At 36.7% G+C, this 13796-nt stretch overlaps 1 protein-coding gene across 17 annotated transcripts in view; it reads right to left on the bottom strand.

The window, feature by feature from the left end:
• The window catches only part of EZH2 (enhancer of zeste 2 polycomb repressive complex 2 subunit), a 76736-nt gene that overhangs the window by 16927 nt on the left and 46013 nt on the right, over window positions 1–13796 (bottom strand). For 7 of the 17 annotated variants that reach the window (XM_017957293.2, XM_021936375.1, XM_009204119.3 and 4 more), the window contains exons 4-8: window positions 8607–8723; window positions 5714–5834; window positions 4734–4874; window positions 3467–3569; window positions 2759–2937 (exon numbers count right to left, since the gene is read on the bottom strand). In XM_017957293.2, the coding sequence (XP_017812782.1) occupies window positions 2759–2937; window positions 3467–3569; window positions 4734–4874; window positions 5714–5834; window positions 8607–8723 (661 nt within the window). Of the gene's footprint in view, window positions 1–2758; window positions 2938–3466; window positions 3570–4733; window positions 4875–5713; window positions 5835–8606; window positions 8724–12446; window positions 12626–13796 lie in introns of all 17 variants that reach the window. The other 10 variants (XM_017957302.2, XM_003896810.4, XM_021936377.1 and 7 more) reach the window with 5 other exon arrangements.

Raw genomic sequence — 13796 nt, 5'->3', positions numbered from 1 at the left:
TTTTTTTTAAAGAGATGGGGTCTCACTCTGTCACCCAGCTGGAGTACAGTGGCATGATCATAGCTCACTGTAGCCTCAAACTTTTGGGCTCAAGCAATCCTTCCACCTCTGCCTCCCAAAGCACTGGGATTAAAAGGATGAGCCACTGCGCCCAGCACATCTTCATATTAATACTTTTTAGAAATGTAAACCATGTGAATGATGACCTATTTTAAAAATCACAACAGGTAACAAGAGTCAGGTATCATTTTAACTATTTTCCACATATTAATTCATCTAATCCTCACAACAGCTCTATAAAGGAAGTAGTATCATATCCCCAAGATAGAGACCAGAAAACTAAAGCACAAAACGCTACATTTAACATACAATCGACCAGGCGCAGTAGCTCACGCCTGTAATCCCAACGCTGTGGGAGGCCAGGGCAGGTGGATCACTTGAGGTCAGGAGTTCAAGACCAGCCTGGCCAACATGGTGAAACCCCATCTCTACTAAAAATACAAAAATTAGCTGGACGTGGTGGCGGGCGCCTGTAATCCCAGCTACTCAGGAGGCTGAGACAGGAGAATCCTTTGAATCCAGCAGGCGGAGGCTGCAGTGAGCTGAAATCGCACCACTGCACTCCAGCCTGAGCAACAGAATGAGACTTCATCTCAAAAAAAAAAAAAAAAAAAATACAGTTATGTACTGCATAACATCTGAGTCAATGATGGACCGTATATACAATAGTGGTACCATGAGATCATAATATTGTATTTTTACTGTACCTTTTCTATGTTTATTAATGATTTAAATATACAAATACTTGCCATTGTGTCACAACTGCCTCCAGTATCCAGTACAAGGAGTGACATGCTGCAGGGTGTGTGGCCTAGGTGTGTCATGGGCTGTACCATCTAGGTTTGTGTAAGTACACTCTCTTTACACAATGCCAAAATCACCTAACACCACATTTCTCAGAATGCATCTCCGTCCATAATGCACGATTGTATGTATTTAATGATTTAGTAACTTATTTTACCTAAGAAAAATATACCATGTGTGGTATTTTGTCAAAGTTAATGTAAAGCAATGAAGTTCCTATGGAACTCATTAGGATTGAATGATGAAGACATTGGCTCTACCGTAAAAAGAAGTAAAAGTGGCCTAGCAAAGTTGGACCCATGGTTACCAAATGCTACAAGGAGGCAGCCAGTTAGTCCCATGAAAGCCAACTTTATTAATAAAGTAAAATATTCCTCTCTTCTCCCCAGCTAGAATAATGAGATACGTAATAGGTTCAAGGTTCAAGTTAAAAAAAAAAAAAAATTACTCATCTCTGAATAGCACAATAAAAAAACTCTTGTAATGTTTAAAAGTAGTGTCCTACTTCTATGGTTCATTTTTACAGCAAAAATCTTTACTAAATGCTACATCTATAAACAAAAAATTGGAAGGACCTTTCAGCGACTCCAAAATAGTGCTTCTACTCAATTCTTTAGGCATAGTGATATCTGCATGCAATTTACAATATTCTTAATAAAAACTGGATGTAATTCATAAATTGATGGTGTGTAAAGGGGAATTAAAATGAAATTCAAGACAACTATTTCAAGGGCTTAACTGTCCAATGGCTGAAGCAACAAATGGATGACTTACTACGAATTTTTAAAACTACCAAATCAATTTAAACCAGAATAGAAGTTGAGAACAAGAGCAAGGAGGTTACGATATAATGATAATTCTAAAAATCTACTTCAAGTTTTTCTATTTTAAGACAACTAAACCACTAATATGTCACACACAAAAACAAAACTTAACATTTCCAGACCAATGTATACATCACGCAACACATTATCAGTTGCAGGAAAAATAAGCACAGCAAAAACTTAGGAGGAGGTGAGGTACAGTAGCTTGGGCAAGCTTAAAAAGACGTATCATTGGTGAATGAGGAGGAATAAATCTGTCAATGGTAGGCATAGGATCTCAAAACAAAGCAATGTGGGGCCATTTAGTACAGGAGAAAACGATTTTACAATGGGTCAAAGGCCCTAAAGAAGTTACCATAGACAGACATACTAAAATACAATATGGGAAAAACCGAACTATAATAAGCAAACTACTCTAGGAAAATTAGGAACTATTAAATACATTTTCAAAATATGTGCCTCAAAAGTAGTTGATGCTTTTAAACTGCGCTTAAAAGTTTCAATTACCAGGAAAATTTACTAAGAAACCACATTCCCTAGAAATGCCAGGGGAAAAAAGTATTTTTGTATATACCATACTTAAATTTTCACTAAGAACATGTTACGTTTTACTTGTATTCAAATGCAGGTATTTTTTTAAAAAAACAACTTACCCAGAGGGCAAAAAAAATTTACACTAAATCGACAAGCACTTACCTGAACATTTTTTTGGCCAATTTCTTATTTAACACAATTTGTTCATCAATATCAGCAATGTTGCTCTGGGCTATCAGTTAGTTCATAATAATAGTTTTATTGTAAAACAGCTGCTTAGTTAGCACTTACGGAAAAAAAAAAAATCACTGACCTGAATTCTGTATTAGTGGAAAATAGCAGTCCAAATGAAATACATACAAAAGATTTCAGAGCAATCCTCAAGCAACAAAGTAAAAATAATAATACTGAGATCTAAAGACTTTTGAAAGTAACTACAGGATTAACTGATAAATTCTAGTTGTAATAAATGATAGCACTCTCCAAGCTGGTTTTAAAACATAATTCCACAACAAAGATAGAAAATGAAAACGTACAATAATTGCACTTACGATGTAGGAAGCAGTCATATTTAAAACATCGCCTACAGAAAAGCGTATGAAAGGAGTGTAAGCTTTGCTCTCTCTGAACAGATTTAGCGTTTGGTCCATCTATGTTGGGGGTACATTCAGGAGGAAGTGCGCCTGGGAGCTGCTGTTCGGTGAGTTCTTTATATCTGACATTAACCAAGAAAAATTTAAGTAAACATGAAACAAAAATCACTTTTTTGAAAACAGTTTCTAAAAGGTTTCCATGTGTTACTTTTGATGTTCATCTTGCCTAAAACATATAGGAATGGCTCTAACCTACAACAATCTTTATTTAGATAAAGAGCCAACTAAATATTGTGCATGGTGTTACAAAGAATCAAATTCATTGATATGATTCAAATATATCATGGAAAAGGATATATCAGTTTTAACTAAACACCAAATTTTGCTATCAGTATCCAGATAATTTTCCTGTAAATCTACCACTGTAAATTTTATGTGCATATGTGTGTTTATGTGTAGATATAAATTATTTATTCTATCTACAGGAAATATTTTGTAATGCAGAGTACCACAGGTACATATGTTGCTTCAAGTATCTTGCAAACATTGTAAATAAAGTGTAGCGGCTCATCCACTACATTGATTCCATTTTAATAAACCAAGAGTTACATACCACACAGGGCAAGATTGCCTCAAAGGAACATATCTTACTTTTCCTTTAGTTCTTCTGCTGTGCCCTTATCTGGAAACATCGAGGAAATGGCTTCAAAAATTTTATCAGAAGGAAATTTCCGAGGTGGGCGGCTTTCTTTATCTAAACAGGAGAATATGAAAGGAAAAAAAGAATGGAAGTAAACAAGTTTTCGATCTTTAATTTTCTCCACCCAACTACGTCTCTGTAACAAAGTTGATTTTCTAAGAAATCATCTCAATTTTGTGTTTCACTTACTTCTGACATACTTTACATGTGTCTGTGGAATACCAGTCGGTCAAAAACAAAATTCAAATATGAAAAGCTTTAAGAACACTGGGAAGCAGAAAACCTAGGTTCCACTCCCAGCTCTGCTACTAACTGATTTTTGTGACAAAGAGTGATCACTTTACCTCTTGGGTCTGTTTACTCATCTGTAAAATGAAGGAGCAGAACTAGATGATCAATAAGGTACCTTTTTGTTATTTTCTCTTTTTCAAATATGCTTCTTAAGAAATTGCTATTTCACCCGCCAAATTATTCTATGCTGCTTTAACATGAGCTTTGCCAAGTAGAGAACACCAGCTATTGTCTCTGTTTCTTCCCAATAGTGTAATCTTATAAGTTACTTAACCTCTCTAAATCTATCCCCTCAAATAGAAAATGGATCTGATAATAACATCCACCTCATGAAGCCGTTATGAGGATTAAGTGAGCTGGTGCACATGAAGTGATTAGTACACAACTTGTACATAGTGAATATCAATATGTTATATATTATAATGATGCCCAGAGAAGCACACAAAAAATTATGTTCTTTGCTAGCCAAAGGAAACAGAGACACTCAAGTGAAGATAATGTTGCAAGTAATATGCTTTTTTCTTTTTTTCTTTTATCTTTTTTAAGGCAGGGTCTCACTCTGTCACCCAGCCAGATTGTGAAGTGGCACAATCACAGCTCATTGCAACCTACACACCTCCTGGGCTCAAGCAATCACCCTGCCTCATGTTTTTACTTTTTAGTAGAGATGGGGTCTCACTATGTTGCCCAGGCTGGTCTTGAACTCCTGGGCTCAAGCAATCTGCCCACCTTAGCCTCCCAAAATGCTAGGATTACAGGGTTAGTCACCTTGCCTGGCCATAATATGCTAATTTTGATTATACTGCTATCAGTGTGACATTCAGCGAAGAAAAAGAGAAAGAAGAAACTAAGCTCTACTTCTACTCTTTCTACTGTTTTTGAAAGAAAGCTGTAATGGCTACACAGAATCCTAATAACCAGGCATACCATCTCGGTGATCCTCCAGATCTTTCTGTTTTTCTTCTCTTTCTTCAGGATCGTCTCCATCATCATCATCATCATCATCATTATATTGACCAAGGGCATTGACCAACTCCACAAAAATTTCATCATTTATAAACCCACATTCTGAAATGCATCAAATGTCAGAAACACACAGGGGAAGTAGTAATGTCAAAAGTTTATGTATCCTTTTTCTACTTGGACAAAACAGGCATAGATAGCCTAGTAACTAGCACTAAAACATTATTATTGAAATGAGGGGAGGAAAAGATAAGATCATTTTCAAGACTGGCGTTAGGCAAAGTTAGGAAGGAAAATTATCTTTAATACCTGCTACTTTCTGTTGAATAGTCCCTCCCCAAAAGTTTCTAGTAGAAAACTGAATTCTCTAGGAACTGATTGTGGCTTTAGCCTCCTCCCAAACAATGGATCTGTCCTTTAACTGATGACTTCAGATCCTGCTTTCTGCTGATAATGACAATGGATGATGACATTACAAATATTATCCTTTCAGACACTTTAACAGGGCCTCCTGGACACAAAAAACTGAAACCATGACTCTAATGATTGAATTTCAGGTACTGTAGTCCCTAGAGGAACAGTATTTTTGAACAGTAGGGGCTGCTGGAGCCCCCACATGCCACAGCAGAGCCCCAATCCTAATTAATTTTATTACTAAAGAATCTTAAAATCTATATACACTCAATTTCTATTTAATTTACATGTTACTGCCATTATAATTTATGTTATAACCAACAGGTGGCAAACATGATCCTCCTAATTTTCCCAAAAATAGTTAGGGAAAATACTGAAAATCTCAGGCCTGGGCCCAGGTTCAGTCCCTTATAGTTCAGTGCAAAACTTAATTTTAATATTAAAATTTTTCTCATGCCCTATGCCTTATAAACAAAATTATCTCTCAATTCTTTAGCCCCTTTTTCCAAGAGAAGCAGCATATGGCTCACCTCTATCCCCGTGTACTTTTCCATCATAATTTTTTATTAGTTCTTCAATGAAAGTACCATCCTGGTCTAAAACTTCATCTCCCATATACGGAATGTTATGTAAAACAGTTTCATCTTCCACCTAAAAATAAGAAAAAACAAATTTAAAAAGCAGGTTTATTCTAAGTATCAAATGTGAAATAACTAAAATACAACCTTTTTTTCATATGTAGATGTCTTTACCCAGTTCTCCAGATTTAAAATACTAGTCAGAGAGCAAACTCTAAAATGTATCAAAGAATAAAAAGACTCCTCTCGCCAATAAGCATATCTGAGAAAACTGTTGACAGGAAAAAATTTTGATTCAAGAAAAAATACTGCACTTAGTCTGTCATCAATCATTAAAACTTACCATTATTTTACATACCTCTAAGAAAGAAAAAGATGCTCTAGATTATGAGAAGACATCATCCGTTTGTTTTTCTGTTTTTTGTTTTTAATTTGAGACAACTGTCTTACTATGCTGCCCAGGCTGGTCTCGAACTCCTGAGCTCAAGTGATCCGCCCGCCTTGGCTCCCAAAGTGCTGGGATGACAGGTGTCTGGCACCACGAGCCACCATGCCCAGCCATCATTGGTTTTAAGGCACACTTTAGATGTTAATACAGGATGATGAAATATGGTATTATCAAGATCCATATAGACCCATCCCAAAAACGACCATAAGACTCCCAAATTCCACTTGATGATCTGGTTATTAAAACAGCCATTAACTTGTAATAGTTTAAGGTAAAATGAAAAAAAAAAAAATTAAGACATCCAATATAATAAAATTCTAGGGATGTAGAGTATTGATAGTCCATTAAAGTTTATGCCAAAAGGATATGTACTTATATGTAAAATAAGAACATTTTACAAAAACATAAAATATTTCAATATTTAGATGAATGAGATGAATATCAAAGTTGACAGTGCTAGTAAAGATGACAGGTGAGTTTTTATCAAGCTTTGGAAGACAACAGAGAAGAGGAGCCAATCAAAGAAAAGTTAAGAGAGAACAGAATACTTAAGAATACAAGGGAAAGAAAGCTGACATTCATGGGAGGAAGAGCATTTCCAATGAAGAATAAAAATGACAGTAATCATAGATAAAGACTGGACAGTTCTGAAGCACACGTTTAAAAAGACTAATTCCAAGTGAAGACAAGTCTAAATCTTAAGAGGCCTTTGAAAAGGATATTGGTTAAAAACAGAATTTTAGAAAGATAATTCTGACAAGCAGAATTGGACTGGCTATGCCTGACTGGGAGGACACAGCAGCTCTTTAAAGAGTGAGATGGCGCAGGCTGGGCCCGGCACTGTGATCATGGCCCACAGGGAAGAACACGCTGGAAAAGGCCATACATGGGACTACTAGCAGGCAGGAAATGTGGGAAAAAATCTCAAATAATCCCTAGGTAACAAATTTAGGACAACTGGAGAGTTCATAAAGATAACAGTACCATAGACAGACAAGGAAAAGTGGGCTAAAAGGGTAATTAAAATGCAGATTTTAATGTACCCATATATTCAAATTCAAGATTATGTACACACTAGAGGCCTGTTTTCATCTCATTTCACTAATCTCATTTAAACTAGGGGTTGATTTCTTTATATCTAAGCCAAAATTAAGTGACACTTACATATTTTGTCTTTTCAATCATATCCACATCATCCTGCCCACCAAAACATATCCTAGTTATAATAAAGATTGTGTGCCTAATCTGCTTTGGTCAGCAAAATCAGACAGGGTCTGGCTCTGTCACCCAGGCTGGACCAGCAAAATCCATGGATGATTCATAAATTATATTTAATGAAAAATTTAAATACCATATTCTTCCAGAATTTCAGTCTGTGAAAACATGAAACTTCCCTCAAGGTCATGCAATGTAATTCTCAAACTACACTCAAATTTATACAACTACAGAAGAGGAACTGAAGTTGACAATCTTCTGTACAAAGTTACTAAAAAATTCCCTAAAGCAGTTCACCAAGGACTTCCATCAACATTTTATTAGCCTTTCCACTTTATATATTAATTAAGTAATACAACTATATATTTTTTATTTAGCAATGCAAGTCAAGAACACATGCTTCAGTTTCTCTTTAGCATTTTATTATAAAAGCTGCTGGGTCAGAGTTAGCAATGGAAATATATTTCAGCTCATGTTTTATAAGCCCTATGAAATTATATAATGTACATTATCACAATAAAATGCCACCTAAATTGTTTTAAACAGTAAGTTCTCAATTAACAAAAACCCAAAGTCAGATTTAGACTATAGGACACTGACTTTTTTAAGGATAAGAACTATAAGCTTCATTCCTTTTTTGTTTGTTTGTTTTTGAGACAGGGTCTGGCTGTCACCCAGGCTGGAGTGCAATGGCACAATCTCAGCTCACTACAACCTCCGCCTCCCTCAAGCCATCCTTCCACCTCAGCCTCCTGAGTAGCTTGTGACTACTGACATGCACCACACCCAGCTAATTTTTGGTGTTTTTTTTGAGGAGACAGCGTTTCGCCATATTGCCCAGGTGGATCTCCAATTCCCGGACTCAAGTGATCAGTCTGCCTCAGCCTCCCAAAGTGCTGGGATTATAGGCATGAGCCACAATGCCCAGTCCATCTTTTAAATCTTTTTAATCCTAGGTATGGTTACTGCTTAACACTTTTCCCTTGGAGAATACAGGAAAAGAGTAATACTGCACAGGCCTTAAAGAAACTATATTAATCAATTTTTAAAAATTACTTCAAGTGTTATTTTGATAGCTTTTCAGAATTTATACTGTCTTGATTCACCTTGACAGTAAAATTATCTATGCTTTTTTATTTCAAATAAGTTATCAAATAAGCAGAAGATATCTTATTTACATACCATAAAATTCTGCTGTAGGGGAGACCAAGAATACATTATGGGTACTGAAGCAACTGCATTCAGAGTCTTTAATGGGATGACTTGTGTTGGAAAATCCAAGTCACTGGTCACCGAACACTAAAACAGAAAAAATAAAATTGACTCTTAAAAGGACAACCTTAAGCTGTAGCCATCATATTGTAAAGAGATGCTGCCTACCTAAATATTTAATTTTGAAAAAAAAGTCCTTACCTAGGACAGTAAAGTGGTCATATAAACCAAATAGGATTCTCTCTTTTCTCTCTTTTACTTAGGGTGAAAAAATGCTTCAAATTTTCCAAATGTTCAAAACCTCCAACCCTTCCCATACTTACCAATATCAGTAAGAATCAAAAACTGTACTTATGTGAGATTCAGCAATCTGATTAACTGCTCCATGCTTTTGCTAGACATTTATTTCCTAGCTCATCCTTCATTTCTCTTACATTCCAACCACACAGAATAATAATATATATACCAAATAAACCACTTAAATCTTACTTAACAAGAATAAGAAAACCTGTTAGGTTATCTTCCTTATCTTTATCTTCCTTTTTTAAAATCTAAGTGTCAACTGCTGATATTATCAGATGATACATAAATATTAAGGGTAATGGGTTTGTGTTTCAATCACAACAAAGTAAATTCAAATCTATTCTGCAAAACTGTAATCTCTGAATTATAATATTAGCTAATTACTAAGTACTTTTTATGTGCTAGGCTATTTTAAACACATTACATGTCTTCTATTTAATCCTCATTATAACACTGTAAGATGGATACTATTCTTAGCCCCCATTTTACAGGTGAGAAAACTATAGAAAAGAAAGGATAAGTAGCTTGCCCAAGATTGCGCATGGTTCTCGGGCTAGAATGTAAACTCCAAAAGTCTGACTCTGGAGCCCCTGCTCTTCCCGCTCCTCACATTGCCATGATGCCGTACTGCTATAATGTGTCAGTGCACATAGTCCCTTGAAACACCATATTTCATACAATCTATGATGACAGCGATTTCAAGGTATACCATTGTGTTCTGTATCACTAAGAAAAAAGTGCTGCCAACTAAACAAAGATATAATCCGTTCTTATCACAGTGATTCTAAGATGCATGTTGGTTTTGAATGTTAAATGTGAAAAATTTTGCATCTTTGATTCTCTGAAATATGGCAAAACTCTGTGCCCAAATAACCACAGCACTTTTCACCCTGTCTACAAATCCGAGATTCCTTAAAGAGTACTACTGCCCAAGTGTAAGTCCTCCAGAGCCTTCTCAAAAATATCCTAGACATACATTCATAATCCACAATCAATGAAAATAGAGCAAAAAAGAAGTGTAGTAAAATGAAACTGAAAAATCATATATATATATACACACATACATATTAAATGTTTAAATTTTTTATTTAAAATGTCTTAAGAATAGCAGAACGAGGTGTGGTGAAATTCAGAGTAGAAATCTGGCATATGCGCCACACCTGACCCTCAGCATTGGGTTGCATCAGGCCAGTGGGATAATCTCTCAATCATCACAGTCACTGCAGCACAAAAATAATTCCTTCCTTAGTGAAAGTAAAGGTTTAAGGATGGAGTAGTTAGAAAGAACTGTGACAGTGATTCATCCATTAATTTGCTTTCCAAAAAGGCAAAGATAAAGATCATAATACTAATAAGGCTCATAACCCAAGTAAACAAGACGGTGTGAACAGTTTACTAACACTCCAGAGCCCATAATCTTTCCCCTTCCTGCTATTTGGCCTCTGATACAATCCTTCATCCATCCATCCATCCAATATTCCAATAAAAACAGCAGTTAACATTTATTGAGCACGTACTATGTTGCAGGCACTGTGCTAAGTGCTTATATACATTATCTTAATTATTCATTACAACCTTATGATATAGTTTTAGCATCAAAACTTCACAAATGAGGACACTGAGGTTCAGAGAAGTTATATAATTTGTCTAGGCAGAAAGGTAGCAAATTACAAAACCAGGATTAAAACCTGGATTTAAAGTCTGACTGCAACACCCGTGAGCTTAATTAATTACTGCACTGTAGTTCTTGCCCTTGCAATGCTCATGGGGTAAAATAACAATTACAGCCATGCAGTATTTACTATATAAAACAGAGACATGGCTGGGCACAGTGGCTCAAGTGTATAATCTCAGCACTTTGGCAGGCCAAGATGGGCAGATCACTTGAGCCTAGAAGTTCAAGACCAGCCTGGGCAACATGGGGAAACCCTGTCTCTACTAAAAACACAAAAAAATTAGCCCAGCAAGGTGGCACGTGCCTGTGTGGTCCCAGCTACTTGAGGGTCTGAGGTGGGAGGATCACTTGAGCCTGGGAGGCAAAGGCTGCAGTGAGCTGTGATCAGCACCACTGCACTCTAAGCCTGGGTGACAAGAGTGAGACCCTGCCTCAAAAAAAAAATAAAATAGAGACATATGACAATGTAATAGGAGCATTTCCTCCAACAACAACTTATTAGTACTACCAAGTCTTCTTTCCTTCCTTCTACTTAACTGGGAAAATTTGGGGGTGGAGGTGCTTATAATTACTGAATATAATGAATATAATTAGTGATACTGATAGTATCAAATACTATCCAGTGACTTAAAGTACAAAACAATTTTCATTTCTTAAAAAGAAAATTCTGATTTTTTTTACATTTGGCAGGAATGAATAAATTCTGTGGCTTCTGAAGGAAGAAGTGCTTTTAAAGCTTAAGGGGGAGTGGGCTGCCTCTCCAACTCTGACTTATTCACCTGCTTTAACACCTAATTCCAAAGTCGCACATAAGGGTTAGAGAATGAATATTGTTTTCAACTACGAGAAAGGAGCATTGACTTTGCTTCATCTATGGTTGTTCTAGTGATATAGCAAATACTCTGCAAATCCTGAATGAAGTCAGCTGATTTTTCCCATTAACAGAAAGAACTTATGGAAGCACAGAAAATATTAAGGCACAGGCTGCAGCACTACATACTACTTCCAATCCCATACCTCTGTCATACCCCAGTATCCCATCGCCTCAGTTCTGAGTCATGCGAGAGTCACTAAGAAACAAGAAATAAGCTCTCTGAGGGCAAAAGCAGCCGAGCCAAGTGTGGCTTCACCTCTATCTTGAAACGATACTCAGCACAGTGTCTCAAAAAAACAGTAGGCACTCAAAAAATGTTTCTGGAATGAACAGACTACATTTGATGACTTTCTCTAATGGAGACTTCAATTTCTGTTTAAAGCTAAGAGAGCACCTATTTAGAAAACTGATGGTCTACCCCCACCTCATTATATTTCTAGTATCTCTAGAAACCTATCCCATTCTTTAACTATTAACCGTGACTATTAACCATATTCCTTTCATTTATGAAATATTCAAATGCAAAAGCATTTGTTGGTAAAAACAAATGTGGGATTCTTATTTATTGACTTACAGAAAAATTACTCAAAAATCCCAGTTACTTACCAGCAACTTATTTTTCTTTGAAAATGTATCATCCTTGACAGTTTACATAATTAAGTCTCATGTCACTCAGAGTAGTGAAAAGAATTTTTACCTCATGGGTCTCCACATTTCAGCTGGTCAGAGCCATGTGTCCTGGACTCAGGAACTTACTAGGAGACCTTTATCAACAAATTAGATTCTCTAATTCCAGTTCCAACTTGAGGATCACACAAGGAAGTTAGAGATGATTCTTCATCAATGGTTTAAAAAAAAAGGGGGCAGGGGCTAGATTCATTACCAAGGATGCTACATTTTCAGAGAAACACAGTTTACTGGTAAGTAATCAGGTTCCTCTGAGGATGGATAGACTTACATCAACCAGCTGGTACAATAGGCGACTGTGTGGCTGGACCACTGGGAGCTGGAGAGGGAAGTCAAGCCAAAAATAGTAGTTGTAGGAGTACACAACCAAACTGAGACTCTTGGCAGAAGGCTGGTTCCAAGTAAAAACTGTGTTATGGAAAATCGTAGAGGGAAGAGCAGGTGAATGGCCTGCAGGGAAGGGAAAGAAATTAACACACCCTACTATGTGCCAAGCACTGTGCTAGAGACTTTACCAAAGTTAGCTTCTTTAAATTTCACAACTACCCTGTGAGGTAGGTATGACTCCCCATTTTACAGCAGGACATCCCAAAGATAACAGTCATGGCCATCCTGCCTCTGAATAACCTTTAACATGATAAGGGCTAAGTCCAACTTTCATATAGGGGAAAATACACAATCAGTTAGCCAAGTAAAAAATATTCTCGGATACTGGTTGGTCCATTTATTTCATGCCAGAGACACAGTGAACTGTTGACATTGTCTAACATCCTGTAGCCTTTCCATGTGACAACAGCGAGGAAGGTGCAGGAAGGTCGGCACTCCGGGAGAGGAAGAGTCAGAAGAAAGCATCAGCTGCCGCCAAGTCTAGAGAAAAGCTGGGGGTGATTTCTGAAACTACCCTATATTCTGCAGGATTTGAGGAAAGAAAAGATAATACACCCAAGTTTTAAATTAGCTAGCCCTTCTGGTGAAAATGACCATGTATATAATTTAAGTTCAGGCTACTTTTACGCAAAGGAAGCACTGAAGAAAAACTGCAATGAGATAAATAGCAAATTTGGATAAACAGAAGCTCAATAATGGAAGTGAATTCATAATCAGGTTGAGAAGGCAAAATAGGGGAAGGGTGACTGAAGAAGACACTTGAAAAGAAATGAGTGGCTCCTACAGGAGAAAGGCAGAAATAAAAATGGAAGAAAAAACCCTGTAAAGGTATCAACACAGATGTATTTAATGAAAGCAACTAATCGAGTGTTGGAGTTAAGGAATGAAAAAGAGTAATTCATATCAGATTGTAAATTATTTCAGTTTGTGTTGTTAAGTATTTGTTACAGACTGATTCCAGATTGGGTGAAGAACCTCTACCCTACAACACAAGGGTATTTGCTTCTCAGTTCACTTTTATCCTGTAAGTGACGGTTTCTACATTCCAAGGGGCAGGGGATGATAACGCAGCATTTAACATCGGATATTTGGAATACAATATCAGAAAGTTTAGACCCCTTTTATTTTTGAGACAGGGTCTAGCTCTGTTGCCAAGATTAGAGTGCAGTGGTGCAATCATGGCTCACTGCAGCCTCAAATTCCTGGGCTCAAGTGATTATCTCACCTCAGCCTC

This window comes from Papio anubis, chromosome 4, assembly GCF_008728515.1.
Source record: "Papio anubis isolate 15944 chromosome 4, Panubis1.0, whole genome shotgun sequence".
Lineage (NCBI taxonomy): Eukaryota > Metazoa > Chordata > Mammalia > Primates > Cercopithecidae > Papio > Papio anubis.
This window is presented reverse-complemented; position numbering and strand designations above follow the sequence as displayed.